At 35.1% G+C, this 13359-nt stretch overlaps 1 protein-coding gene across 1 annotated transcript; it reads right to left on the reverse strand.

The window, feature by feature from the left end:
* Nucleotides 1-1321: 1321 nt before the first annotated feature.
* Nucleotides 1322-12573, reverse strand: LOC127442599 (cytoplasmic protein NCK1-like). The gene is made up of 3 exons (XM_051700753.1): nt 12487-12573; nt 3302-4017; nt 1322-1704 (listed from the first exon to the last, which is right to left on the reverse strand). The coding sequence occupies exons 1-3, from the start codon at nt 12518-12520 to the stop codon at nt 1510-1512; spliced, it is 945 nt and encodes a 314-aa protein (XP_051556713.1). The 5' UTR covers nt 12521-12573; the 3' UTR covers nt 1322-1509.
* Nucleotides 12574-13359: the final 786 nt, after the last annotated feature.

The following is a 13359-nucleotide window of genomic DNA, read 5'->3' on the forward strand; positions in this document are numbered from 1 at the left end:
ATTTCTGGTGATGCCAGAAGGTGGTGACAAATGAGTGTCTTGTGTGAAATGAGTTAGTCACTGAATCAACGATCAAAGTAAAATTTTAATCCTTTAACATTTGTATGTCTACAGACCTACAAAGAGACTTTATAGGTTTTAAGTATTATAAGAACAAAGCAAATCTATCATTTCTCTACATTTTGTGAGCTGCTGAGCATGACTTTCATCAAAAGACAACAATAACAGTATTATAATAATTATATTGAGTTTGAATAATGTCCGTATGTTTTTTGTGTATGAAAAAAACGTGTCTACATATCTATTCACTTCAATAAAATGCCGAAGTGTTCTAAGAACACAGCAGATCTTTCTTTTTTCCTACAGTTTGATGACTGCAAACCAACACAGAGGTAAAAAACAGGAGCTAATATAAAAAATAGCTTTACATATTTAACACAGATCTAGTGAATTGGCAAAAACAACCGATCAAACTATTACCTCACAAACATAATGTAAAAAGCATAACTTAATGAAGACTCGTGCGCTGATGTAAACTCCACTTACAATGTGTGCTTAAAAGAAGGATTGTCCCATTTCACGTAATGCTCCCAATCAAGAATGATATGCCAATAAATAACTCTCGTTTGTGTGTTCCTTATCTCTAGATTATTAATTTAGATCAACATCAATGCCGATAAAAAACATGGATAAATGTTTGAAAGCAACTTTGTAGAAATGAACGAAGCCACGTTGATTAGACTGTCTGACTGAAGGCCTATTATGTAAGGTTTTTTCGGCTCATGAAACTCACCAGTGATTGGCTGGATGGTCACTCAATCAGCCCAAAGTAACAAAACGCAAAGAATACTGTATACAAATCCACCATTTCGAATCGTTATGGGTTTAGCTTGGAAAAATGCGGGGGATAAAAATCACTTTTTTATCAAGTGCACGGGGCATGCCCCCCACGTCCCTCACGGCTGCTACACCCTTGACTATACGAATAGAAATGTAGGCTAAATCTCTGTAAAATCTACAGAACATTGGAAAGAAATCAATCACTGTTTAAAAATGTTGTGGCACTGGAAAAAGAACAACGTTGCATATACAGTCATTAAATCAAAGTTAAAAATACAGTTGTATCAAATAAAAAATATATCACTTGTTTTAACATATCTGGAGGTCAAAGGTACAGCTTAACTTTCTCCTTGATTAAAACTGTATCGTCAGCTTTATAGAGGTACAAAAGATAGCTTATCATCCTGTTGTGTATATTTGAGTTTGTATTTAAATTTGCTGTAAAGCATGCATATATATTGGAGCAATGCCGAAGCACATATTTACAAAAATAACACTACTTTATTAAATGTATTTGTAAATTCACAAACATTAACATAATGTAACATTTAATCAAGGGAGTCTTCAGGACATCTTCATAAATTCCAATCAAATTAAGTTCATACTTGTGACATGTTGCTGATAAATGACTGGGTTAAATTTTAAACAGTCTGTTGCTCCTTCACTGGTTCAGGATAATGCTTTTATCAGGTACAGTTTATCTCCCTGTTCACTGGTAAATATGGGGGCCTTTTTGTAATGTTCCACCAAATCCTCCATAGAGTTGAACTTGCGCTGACCGATGCAGTAGAGTCCATCTTTTAGCTGCACCTTGAAATGCTTGTTCTTGTACACTGCCTTCAGAGAGATGGCGAAGTCATTTGGCTGAAGAGAAAAATTAAAATTTTTGTTCACAACAAAGCACAAACAAAGCAGCTTTCATAAAGAATTATGCAAAATTCCTTCAAACCATAACAACAGTGAATTAAATACTGTTTACAGATACAGCTTACAGTTAATGAATGCACATGAACAGACTGGTAATTGATCTCTAATATGAGAGTGCGTATGCTCATGTGGGCACTGAGGATCCTCTGTAAACATTAACATTTCTGCAAAAAATTGATTTGGAATGGTATACAAAGGGTTCACAAAGTCATGGAAAACCTGGAAAGAAAGCCTGGATTATAGACTTTAAAAAGTGATACCCTGAAATTGTTAACTTGATCTAACCCTTTAATAAGTTTTGCTGGTGTAACCTAATTTAGTCAGATTCATTCAGACATGTTAAATAATTTTTTGTCTTGAATCAATCAGTTAATTTAGATTTTGCCACATGAAGCAAAATTTCAGATTAACATTTTAGTGTATAGGCCAAAAAAAAAAAAAATCAATAAAATCAATCATGGAAAAGTAATGGAAATTTCTATGGTCAATATAATTTTTCTAGATATGATATTAGATATTTCATTAGCATATTTCATTGTGAGTGCAATTTCTATTAAGTTATTTATAAAAACTATTATCCAGTAAACACAAACACCTTTAAGGTTTCCCTCCAATGTAAACAATTAAATATTAAAGATGAAGTATGTAATTTCTTTTAATGTCAAAATACGTTCTACTATCCCAGTTTATTGTTCATTGACAACAAAAGTATAAACACTGAACCTCCCTGGCACTATCAAAACATTGATGTTTATATTTTGAGCAGCATGATCAGCTACACCCATCCCTTTCTAGCTCAACATATAGTGTGAGTTTGAGGTGTGGTTACTTGTAGTAAACTGCTCAGCTGGGAGAATATGAACATCCATGGTAGATGTGTACAAAGGAAAATAATTTTAACTTCGCCTACAGAAGTTAATGCCAAAATTCGAGACTTGCTAAAAGACACAGAGACAGAGAACGAAGTAAAACCAGATTGAACACTGGTGCCTTATTTACAAGGTGGACGCCAAATTTGCCGAGCTGCTTCTTGACAAGTAAGTTACACTCAAGGTATTGCCACACATGTTAGCTCATAACTGTCGAGCTCCAGATAAATTCATAAGATACTCAAAGTATACATTTTTACGGTTACTAGTTACCAGAAGAATCATCCTACCTCATGTGCTGGATCCCCTGCACACCCATCTGCCGTTCAATCCGTTTATCGGACGACCCGATTCCTTTGCCATGCTTTCTGTCCGGTGTGTATATGTTATAGTGGTCTTCTACATTACAACATTAAACGTTTATCACCTTTTATTTAGTCTGCCCTATTTGTTCATAGGGATTCAGAGTGTGCAAAAGAGCGTGATGAGTCTAAGTTGTGTTGGCAAAGGTTGTTTGAAAACATACTTTAATTTTGTAATTCCGTTTGGTGCCACTAATAGCACAGAAATTACATACTTCACTTTTAACTTATCAGTTAATACGCATTTTAAAAGCAACATAGCTGTTTGTTCTCTGTTTTAATTAAATGTTATGCCAGATTTACCATAGACTCGCTGTCTCTAATGAAGAAGTCCCCATCAACACCTCTCTGGTTCAATACCACCTCCGCCTGGTGCCGTGTCACTTTGCCATAGTACCACATTCTTCCTCCAAACTTTCCATTCATAGAAGGCCTAATGCAGTCAAAGTTTGGAGTAGGTGGTCCTGAATTCTCCAGTTGTTTATGAGACTTATCTACAACTGTGACATAATTCTTGGGCACTAGTCCCACTTGACCATTTCCCTTTCTACACTTCCACCATTCAGGATCATTTTCTGGTTTCTCCAACACATCCATGAGTTCATCCTTGTTGAAATTCAGCTCCTCGTCATTGCCGGAGCTGAAATGATAAAGTGCTTGTACAGTCTGCAGAACCTGAGTCCCATTGTTTTTGTGCCCAATGGGGGACAGTTTATCTTTAAGAGAGCTCACAGAATCTCCCCTCATTGTCCAGTCTATATCCTCTGTGACATAATTGGAAGGGAACCATCCAGAAAGACCGTTATAAGTTCCTCGCCACCAGCCGTCGCTGCACTTCTTCATGACGATAACCCTCGTGCCTTTTATTAAAGAGAGTTCATCCTCCCGTTCAGCGGTGTAGTTGAACTTGACCAGTGCAGGTAAGTTGAGATCATATAGTCGCTCATCATTGTCAGCATGTTTGTCTGCACTGGAGGGCAACTCTCTCATGCAGCTTTTCTGCTTTACTTTCCCAAACCCTGCAATCACATAAAGTGGAGTTATATACTGTTAATATGTGGAAAGTTTACTGTTTATATTGTAATACATGCTTACAACAGTATCTACAGTATATGCACCACTGCAAGCTGACATAATTTGCCTTTGGGATGTGTTGCATATACAGCCATGAGTCTGGCTACACTAGAGTGTATAAGTTTATGATACCACAATAATATGAACCAAGGCTCAAATCCTGATGTAATTTTTTTTTAATTATATATCACTTGAAATTCAACCTGAAGCCTATTCTCATAAATGTAACAAGAATACACTTTTTTTTGTGTTTTGTTTGTGTTAAGCAAACCCAAAAACAGAGGTGGAAAGTAACAAATTACAACTACTCTCATTACAGTACTTGAGTAAATTGTTCAAATTTTTCTGTTTTTTTAAGTATAAATAAATAATAGTACTTTTACTTTTACTTGAGTTGATTAAAAATTAAGTACTCAACTTCACTACAGTTATTTTTCACCACAATTACAAAGTACAAAAAAATGTGGGGATATCTTGTTTTCTTGCTACTATACATTTGAAGTCAGAAGTTTACATACACTTAAGTTGAAGTCATTAAAACTAATTTTTTAACCACTCCACAGATTTAATATTAGCAAACTAGTTTTGGCAAGTCATTTAGGACATCAGCTTTGTGCATGATACAAGTAATTTTCTCAACAATTGTTTACAGACAGATTGTTTCACTTTTAATTGACTATATCACAATTCCAGGGGGTCAGAAGTTTACAAACACTAAGTTAACTGTGCCTTTAAGCAGCTTGGAAAATTCCAGAAAATTATGTCAAGACTTTAGGCAATTAGCCAATTAGCTTCTGATAGGCTAGTTGGCTAATTGGAGTCAATTGGAGGTGTACCTGTGGATGTATTTTAAGGCCTACCTTCAAACTCAGTGCCTCTTTGCTTAATATCATGGGAAAATCAAAAGAAATCTGCCAAGACCTCAGAAAAAAAAATTGTGGACCTCCACAAGTCTGATTCATCCTTGGCAGCAATTTACAAAGACCTGAAGGTACAACATTCATCTGAACTAACAATAGTATGCAAGTATAAACACCATGGGACCACGCAGCCATCATACCGTTCAGGAAGGAGACACATTCTGTCTCCTAGAGATGAACGTAGTTTGGTGCAAAAAGTGCAAATCAATCCCAGAACAACAGCAAAGGACCTTGTGAAGATGCTGGAGGTAACAGGTAGACAAGTATCTATATCCACAGTAAAAACGAGTCCTATTTCAACATAACCTGAAAGGCTGCTCAGCAAGGAAGAAGCCACTGCTCCAAGACCACCATAAAAAAGCCAGACTACAGTTTGCAAGTGCACATGGGACAAAGATCTTATTTTTTGGAGAAATGTCCTCTGGTCTGATGAAACAAAAATTGAACTGTTTGGCCATAATGACCATCATGTTTGGAGGAAAAAGGGTGAGGCTTGCATGCCAAAGAATTCCATCCCAACCATGAAGCATTGGGGTGGCAACATCATGTTGTGGGGGTGCTTTGCTGCAGGAGGGACTGGTGCTCTTCACAAAATAGATGGCATCATGAGGAAGGAAAATTATGTGGATACATTGAAGCAACATATCAAGACATCAGCCAGGAAGTTATAGCTCAGTCACAAATGGGTCTTCCAAATGGACAGTGACCCCAAGCATACCTCCAAAGTTGTGGCAAAATGGCTTAAGGACAACAAAGTCAAGGTATTGGAGTGGCCATCACAAAGCCCTGACCTCAATCCAATAGAAAATTTGTGGACAGAACTGAAAAAGCATGTGCGAGCAAGGAAGCCTACAAACCTGACTCAGTTACACCAGTTCTGTCTGGAGGAATGGGACAATTTCCAGCAACTTATTGTGAGAAGCTTGTGGAAGGCTACCCAAAACGTTTGACCCAAGTTAAACAATTTAAAGGCAATGCTACCAAATACTAACAAAGTGTATGTAAACTTCTGACCCACTGGGAATGTGAAATAAATCATTCTCTCTACTATTATTCAGATATTTCACATTCTTAAAATAAAGTAGTGATCCTAACCGACCTAAGACAGGGAATGTTTTCTACAATTAAATGTCAGGAATTGTGAAAAACTGAGTTTAAATATATTTGGCTAAGGTGTATGTAAACTTCTGACTTCAACTGTATGTCTAAGACAAACTTTTCAAATACCTTAGAAAGATACAATGCCAATAGTGTCGGAAATTAACGGGGACTCGAAATTGACAAAAATATCCCAGAAATTCAAAATATGGGGCAAAAAAAAAAAAAAAATAATGCCCAGGCAATGAGTTCCCGTGTTTTATTAATAATATCTGATATTGTTACAATTACAAACATTGCGATCTTCTTTTGACTTTTCACTGAACATTATTTTTTTCCCCTGCTGTACGGTTCCTCGCACCATCGCACGCACAGATGGGCTCTCCCTTTCTATCAATCCGCATCAGTTCAGTATTGTACTCCTGTGTTAAATTCCGTAACTATATGCCCCTCTTGTTCAAAATAAATTGTTCTAGTGGGTAACACTCTCGCTCACGATGCTGTACTGAACTTCCCTACCCTGTGCTGCTGTTTATCTGTCTGAAAAGCCTCACCCGCTGGAGGCCAAAAGTGCGAAAGGGATGTCATATAAAGAAGGTATGAGAAATCACAAAACATAATGTAACCAAATGCTACAATTTACTTAATAATATCTTAGTATGTTAAATAACCATAATGTTAATTAAGACATTATTACTACAACTGTAATACAATAATACATACACAGAACAACCACTTTTAGTGTTTGAATCAATCTCTCACTAAACACTGTGTGAAATGTTTATTTTTGCCTTATTTTATTCAGTTGGCATGTAGGAATTGATAACAGTTTGCTTAATAATCTCATTCCATATCTGGATAATTGCTGCAATATCATAGATGATAAATTTCCTCCTCTATGATATTGCATTATATTAGTTTTGTAAAATATGTTAAATTAATAGCCAAAATACTTGGACATACTTGAATGAGAATAAACCTGAAATATGAATGTTTCAGTCACAATGCACATTATGTAGTTTAGAGACAATTTAGAGATATTTAGAATTTTACAATGGCTATTTCTATTTAAATAAATGTTGTATTCTTAAAATGTTCTGTTTGTCCAAGAACCCTCTTGCAGCAATGCAGGTCTTTGGCATTTAGAAGCTTCTAGTTTAGGACCTGTGAGGAGTCAGTTTCTCAAACTAGAGACTGTGATTTACTTGTCTTTTTGTTGTGCATCTGGGCCATCCACTTCCCTCTCTATCCTGGTTAGAGATTATTTTTTTCAAAACAGTAATGCATGGATAGTCTTCATCTTTCTAAAACAATAGACTTTAAGAAAAAAATAGAATTTCTGGAGAAATGTGTTTCTTTTTGCCTATTTTTAAACCAAAATTTGACTTGCAAGTATAAAGCAACTTGTAAGAACTCAATACCTCAGCAAATGGTGAAAACCCCACTGTAGTGTGATTTCCGCATGGTAGCGCAACCATTTTCAAATGTTCTAATAATAAGAAAATTTTCTTGAGTACCAAATTAGCACTTTAGAATGCTTTTGTAAGGAATAGGTTACAGTATATGTTTGCCATCACGGGTGAAGAAAAAAATTGAATAAATACCACTTAAAACAATTATTTCAAACCATAATAATAATTTGCAATTAATGATTTTGACAGTATTTTTGATCAATTTAATGCATCCTTGGTGAAAGGAAGCATCAATTTCTCTCAAGAACAAAAATGTCTTTGTGTTCTAAAAATGGAAGCGTATATACTATATATAATATAATTTTCATAAAGTAACTTGTAACATAATTACTTGAGTAGTTTTTTGGCCAACAACTTATTTACTCTCACTTGAATCATAATATTTCTCAGTACTTCTACTTGTACTCAAGTTCATTATTTCTTCAGTAGCAGTACTTTTACTTAAGAAAAAAAAAAAAAAAAACATCTGTACTCTTTCCACCACTGCCCAAAAAAGGCACCCACATTGAACCTCCGGATAGGAGAAATGGTCTGCAATTGATATTTAGGAGTCAAGAAAGCTGAAATAAAATTGTACTTCAATATCTGTTGATTTACCCGCAAAAAATGCTTTTTGACATTGCTAGTATAGAAGTCACAGTAGCTGAAGTCACAAAATTAATGAAAAGGCTGAACTACTCATGCTGTAAATAGAGATTTGCCATCTTGACAGTACTCAAGGGAAGCAAGTACATTTGAATATAAGGGAATAATCCAATAAAGCATGTACATTTTAAAATACTTCTCTAGGCTCTTGAAAAAGAGATGGATATAGATACTGCAAATTACAAATGTTGCTCACAGCATTCCGTCAGACAGCAATTCTGCAATAGTGTTACAGTTGCACAATCGCAGACCAGACAGCCAAACCCCTATAATAAGTTGTGTGCTGCAGACCTAAAATCTGCAAATAATTACAGGCCAATTATCATTTTCTATCTTCATGACTTGAGCATTGCTAACTATGTAAGTCTTGATAAACTGAAATACAGGTTTACTATCTCCTATAAATAATTTTATTTTGCTACTTAAGTCAGAAAAACAGTGAAAGAAAGTGAAGAAGAAAAAAAAACTTATAGAGTAAGAAAAATTGTAAAGATTCAGTAAAAATTGCATTATAGTTTCCTGAAGCAACAACATTTAATTTTCCTGCATTGAATAGCCAGACTGTCATGAAGTCTTAGAGTGGACTTCAGCCCAAAGGCTAAACAGAGATAAAATGAACGTAGAGATTGCACACTAAAAATGTTTTGTCGGGTAACCTAAAATGTGCTTTTTTCAATTCAAAAATGTTATTTAATCTGTCTAAATAAATCTTACATATTACAGCAGGTTACACCACCAAAAGTAATTTTTTAGAGTAGAAATAGGTTACTACTTTTTTCAGTGCAACAAGTGATTAAATGAGTGATAAAATGATTTGCAATGTGTTTAAAATTCATCTGCATAAGTCTTACAAAGATGGTTTCACATGTGGATTATTTCCAATTTTACAATCTTTCCATGAAACTGATCAGACCATTACAGATAGACCTAATTTTGTTGGCTTCTGTCCTCAATATTGAAAGAGTTCTCTCACCCAGATTTTCAAAAAGCCAAGTTTGATTATCAATGTAATGTGACCCCTGGCAAGCTGCTTCCTCATATCCATGACAGGAACCGAGCAAGCACAGCCAAATCACCCCACCTTTGTTCCTGTTCGGCTGAGCTTACTCCACCAATGACATCATAAGACAAATAGCCTCATCACAAACAGATATGGCTTCCAAGAACTGTCAGCAAAGGTAACGCTGTTATTTCTCCACACAATGCAACACATGCATCCACACAAATTAAAAACCTGTGATAAACTTGAGCATGTGTTTCTCGACTCTCAGCTGTTCTGTTCTTTTCTTTCTCATTTTAACCAAAAATATATTTTGTTTTGTGACAAATTTTCAGCAATTTTCTGAATGCAGAATCACACAGATAAAACTTGAATACAGAACATGACATTTTCCCTTTGTGCTGGAATTGATCACACCCCCATTTGGAATACAATAGCCTCTCTGAACTTCCATGGCATACTAATGCACACAGAGAGAAAGAAAGGCGGACATAGAGAGCAAGAAAGAGAAAAAGAGTTGGCAGGAGGCCATCGAAGCAGCCAGCAATTTCCCCCTCTTCTACAGTAAACTGAATTTTCAAGTCTGTGTATTGAAAAGGGAGCAAACAAAACCAGTGCAACAAAGGCAAACGCAGATAAGGAGGCTCATTTGCTGAAGTATACTTTTAGAGCTCTATGGAAGCTGCCCATCGCCACTGTTTGTCCTCCAAGTTCTGCTGCTTCACTGTGCCAAATCACGACACCCCACTGTCTTGTCCACTGTAATGTGGGGGGATAAAACACTCTAAAATGCTGAATGTGTTACAAAGAATATGGTAATGACAGAGAAAGAAGCACAGAGTCAAAGATCTCAATTATTCATTCACATCCATCTGATTTCATGTGCTAGAAACCTGCGTTGAATTAGAGAGCTTCCGCCCGCCTGCACAGAGCAGCTCAAATTGACAGTATAGTGGGGATTGGGGGGCCTAAATAGGTTTCTGCTTTGATTTTTTTAAAAGGCTATACAAGTTACCCTGAAGGGGTGGACGCTATTTCCTCCCTCTCTTATGGCAAATTTAGAGAAATAAGAAAGTACTTGAAGTACCTGAGTATAGTCATGATGTCCTTTAACATGTATGTCCATTATGTATATTTGATATTCTATTAGTAATTCATCCAGATTAGAAACCCAGAGATAGGGGTGTGCAGTGAAGCCATTATCTGTATTTGTATCTGTATCTGTTCATTTGACAAATTTATCTGTATCTGTCTCTGTATTTGGACAGAACAGGGTGTGGGAGGGGCTTAAACCGGAAGTGCATCGAAACTAAATGAAATGCCCATTTTTAAATGTTACTCTTACCTTTAATTTGTATTAATAAAATATGCCTTGTATAAAACTTTTCATAAAAATAGCCTAATAATATTAATAATAATAATACAACTATTATTTAAACAATATTTATTTATTCTATTTTTTCTTACCAGATGAAGCTGAATTTGTAGGCTACATTAACTGTGGAATATGTTGTGGTTTCTCCTGGTATTTCTGATATCAATATCTGCATGAAACAGTTTGTCTGTTCATGTATAACAACATTATTCTGAAGGCAGGAGGTGTCAAGCAAAATGTGAAATGTCAAGCACACATTTTGCAGAGAATAATCAATACAAATACAAACATTAAAATAAATGAAAATAAAATCAACAAACAGGTGAAAGTCCTGTAAGTCTATACATTTTTACAATAAGAAACCATTATTTAGTTTAATAATAATAATAATAATAATAATAATAATGTTACATTTATACTAGAGGTAGCAAAGTTTAAAGAAAAAGAAGAAAAAAAGACGGAGCATGTTTCAGTTTCTTCATTTTACATAAGGAGAAATATTTCTAATAGATGAATACTCTGTGGAGCATTTAAACCTTTATGGAGCACTTTAACTTTTTTTTTTTTTTCAGAATAAAGTTTTAACCAGTTAATTTCCATAATCGCTGATGTGAAAATAAATGTGTTCAATGCAACACACTTGTCAGGCGAAATCGTCAGGATTCGTACGACTTTTCTAAATTTGGCTAATTTGTATGATATCGTGCGACTGCACTCGTTTGAATCCCTACGACTTTCACTACAGCCAATGACGTCGCTGGACATTGTTTCCATCTAGTATGTGATAATTACTTGCTTCTGTCACACACAACAGCTTCCTATCATGTTCACACACTCTATTGATTGGTTAAGTTTAGATAAGGGGTTTGGGTTAGGGCAAAATATTAATAAGTATGTCCTAAATGCCTTGTACACAGAACTCACGCTTACTTCTGCATTACACATCCGGGAATTTGCATGTGATGAAGTCGTACGAGTTTATGCAAACAACAGCGTGTGAGATGAGATCATACGAAATAGCCACCTCATAAATTATGTACGAATTTTCATGAGATCGGGTTGGTTCAACTTTAAAAGACAAATAAACGAGCTCCGACATGAAATCATCCCTTCAGATCAGGAAATTAACATCGGGCTCAGGTTTTGGCTATAAATGAATACATGAGAATCGCGTGTGAATCGTGTAATACATTAACAGACATTTCAAAAAGTGGAACGTATGATGTCGTATCTTAATTAATGTTACACTTGACAAGCTTCAGACATGAACAATTAACGGAGAACGCAAATGGAGTCAAGACTGTGCCCATCCGATCTGAAATCACAACGTGCACATTTTCATTCATAAGGTTTACACTTTAGAAATATTGGCTGCACAGATTCATACATTCTTTGGAATTTTGTTTATGTGTATTTAAAATATCACTTTATCCTTGTGCTTCTTGGATAATCAGTCATACAAATATTTTTTATATTATTCGGATGAATCCGTTATTCATTTTGAAGTCATAATCCGTGCCTTTCCGAATAAGATATTCGGCTTCGGGCACATCCCTACCCAGAGACATACAGTACAAAACACATGAAAAGACATGAACATTTCTTAAACATGTCATTAAGCAATACATTCTTACATCTTTCTCTTTCCTAAATAAACACAGCTGGAGATTCCATTGGGTTTCATGGTCTTTATATTATGAATAATACAGAAACTGGAAAGTAAGGACTGTTAGGATGAGAATTCTAGATACTCCATAATACTGTGCACTTACAGAAAGTATTCAAACTTCACACTGGAAAAAAAAATACAACAATAAAAGCATACAGGGCAATGACAAGAACTTTATTAATCAAATGTTTGATCTTTTGTCTTTAAGTGGATTAGAAAATAAATAAATACTCACGAAAGAAGTGTTTAAATAGGTTTGCCATATCCATTCCCAGCTCTGCGAGCAGCTCCTTCTGTCTGCAGTTCTCTTTCTAACAGAGCTGCTATTCAGTGAGAACTTCCTGAAAGTCCAGAGTTATTGACAGGGCAAATCTCCACCCCACCCACATGACTGTCCTCAGCCAATGGCTGTAAAGGGGTCTTATCTGTGAACTCTCTAACAGCAGGCAGGGCCCCACAGGGCCTTTTGTGGAAATGTATCAAGCACTTTACTCTATGGGAACCATGTCTATTACTATTTGCATGTATGCATACTAAAAGTGATATATATTCGGTAACACTTTACAATAAGGTTCCATTCGTTAACATTAGTTAATGCATTGGTATTAAGAACAAACAATAAACAATATATATATATATATATATATATATATATATATATATTTTTTTTTACAGAATCCATTAAGTTTTGTTAATGCTAGTTAATAAAAATACAATTGTTCATTGTTAGTTCATGTTAGTTCATAGTGCATTAAATAATATACAATTATGATTTTAAAAATCTATCACTGTATGATGAAATTAACATTAACCAAGATTAATAAATGCTGTAAAAGTACACACAAAAATGTATTTTTGCTGCTTGTTCGATTTACTGAATTCAAACTAAAGCAACACAATTCTATAACATTTTATCACAACTTGATTTCATTGTGTATCCAATTAATTTTTAAAATGGAAGTTTACTTAATCCATCTGAGTTGGAACTACATAAATACTTTTTGTGGTGTTAATGTAGCATTAATCAAACTGGGCAGGGGATTTCTATTTCCCAGCATGCTTTGCATGGGACTGGATAGGGAGAGTAAATGTTATAATTAAGTGTTAT

Source organism: Myxocyprinus asiaticus, chromosome 6 (genome assembly GCF_019703515.2).
Source record: "Myxocyprinus asiaticus isolate MX2 ecotype Aquarium Trade chromosome 6, UBuf_Myxa_2, whole genome shotgun sequence".
Classification (NCBI taxonomy): Eukaryota; Metazoa; Chordata; class Actinopteri; order Cypriniformes; family Catostomidae; genus Myxocyprinus; species Myxocyprinus asiaticus.

Bases quoted from the DNA above. Each gene is read 5' to 3' on its own strand.
- LOC127442599 (XM_051700753.1), bottom strand. From the start codon at position 12,520: ATGGATATGGCAAACCTATTTAAACACTTCTTTC. The intron at 4,018-12,486 runs GTGAGTATTTAT...ATGTGATTGCAG, and splicing joins CCTATTTAAACACTTCTTTC to GGTTTGGGAAAGTAAAGCAG. The intron at 1,705-3,301 runs GTAAATCTGGCA...TTTTCTCTTCAG, and splicing joins TTAGAGACAGCGAGTCTATG to CCAAATGACTTCGCCATCTC.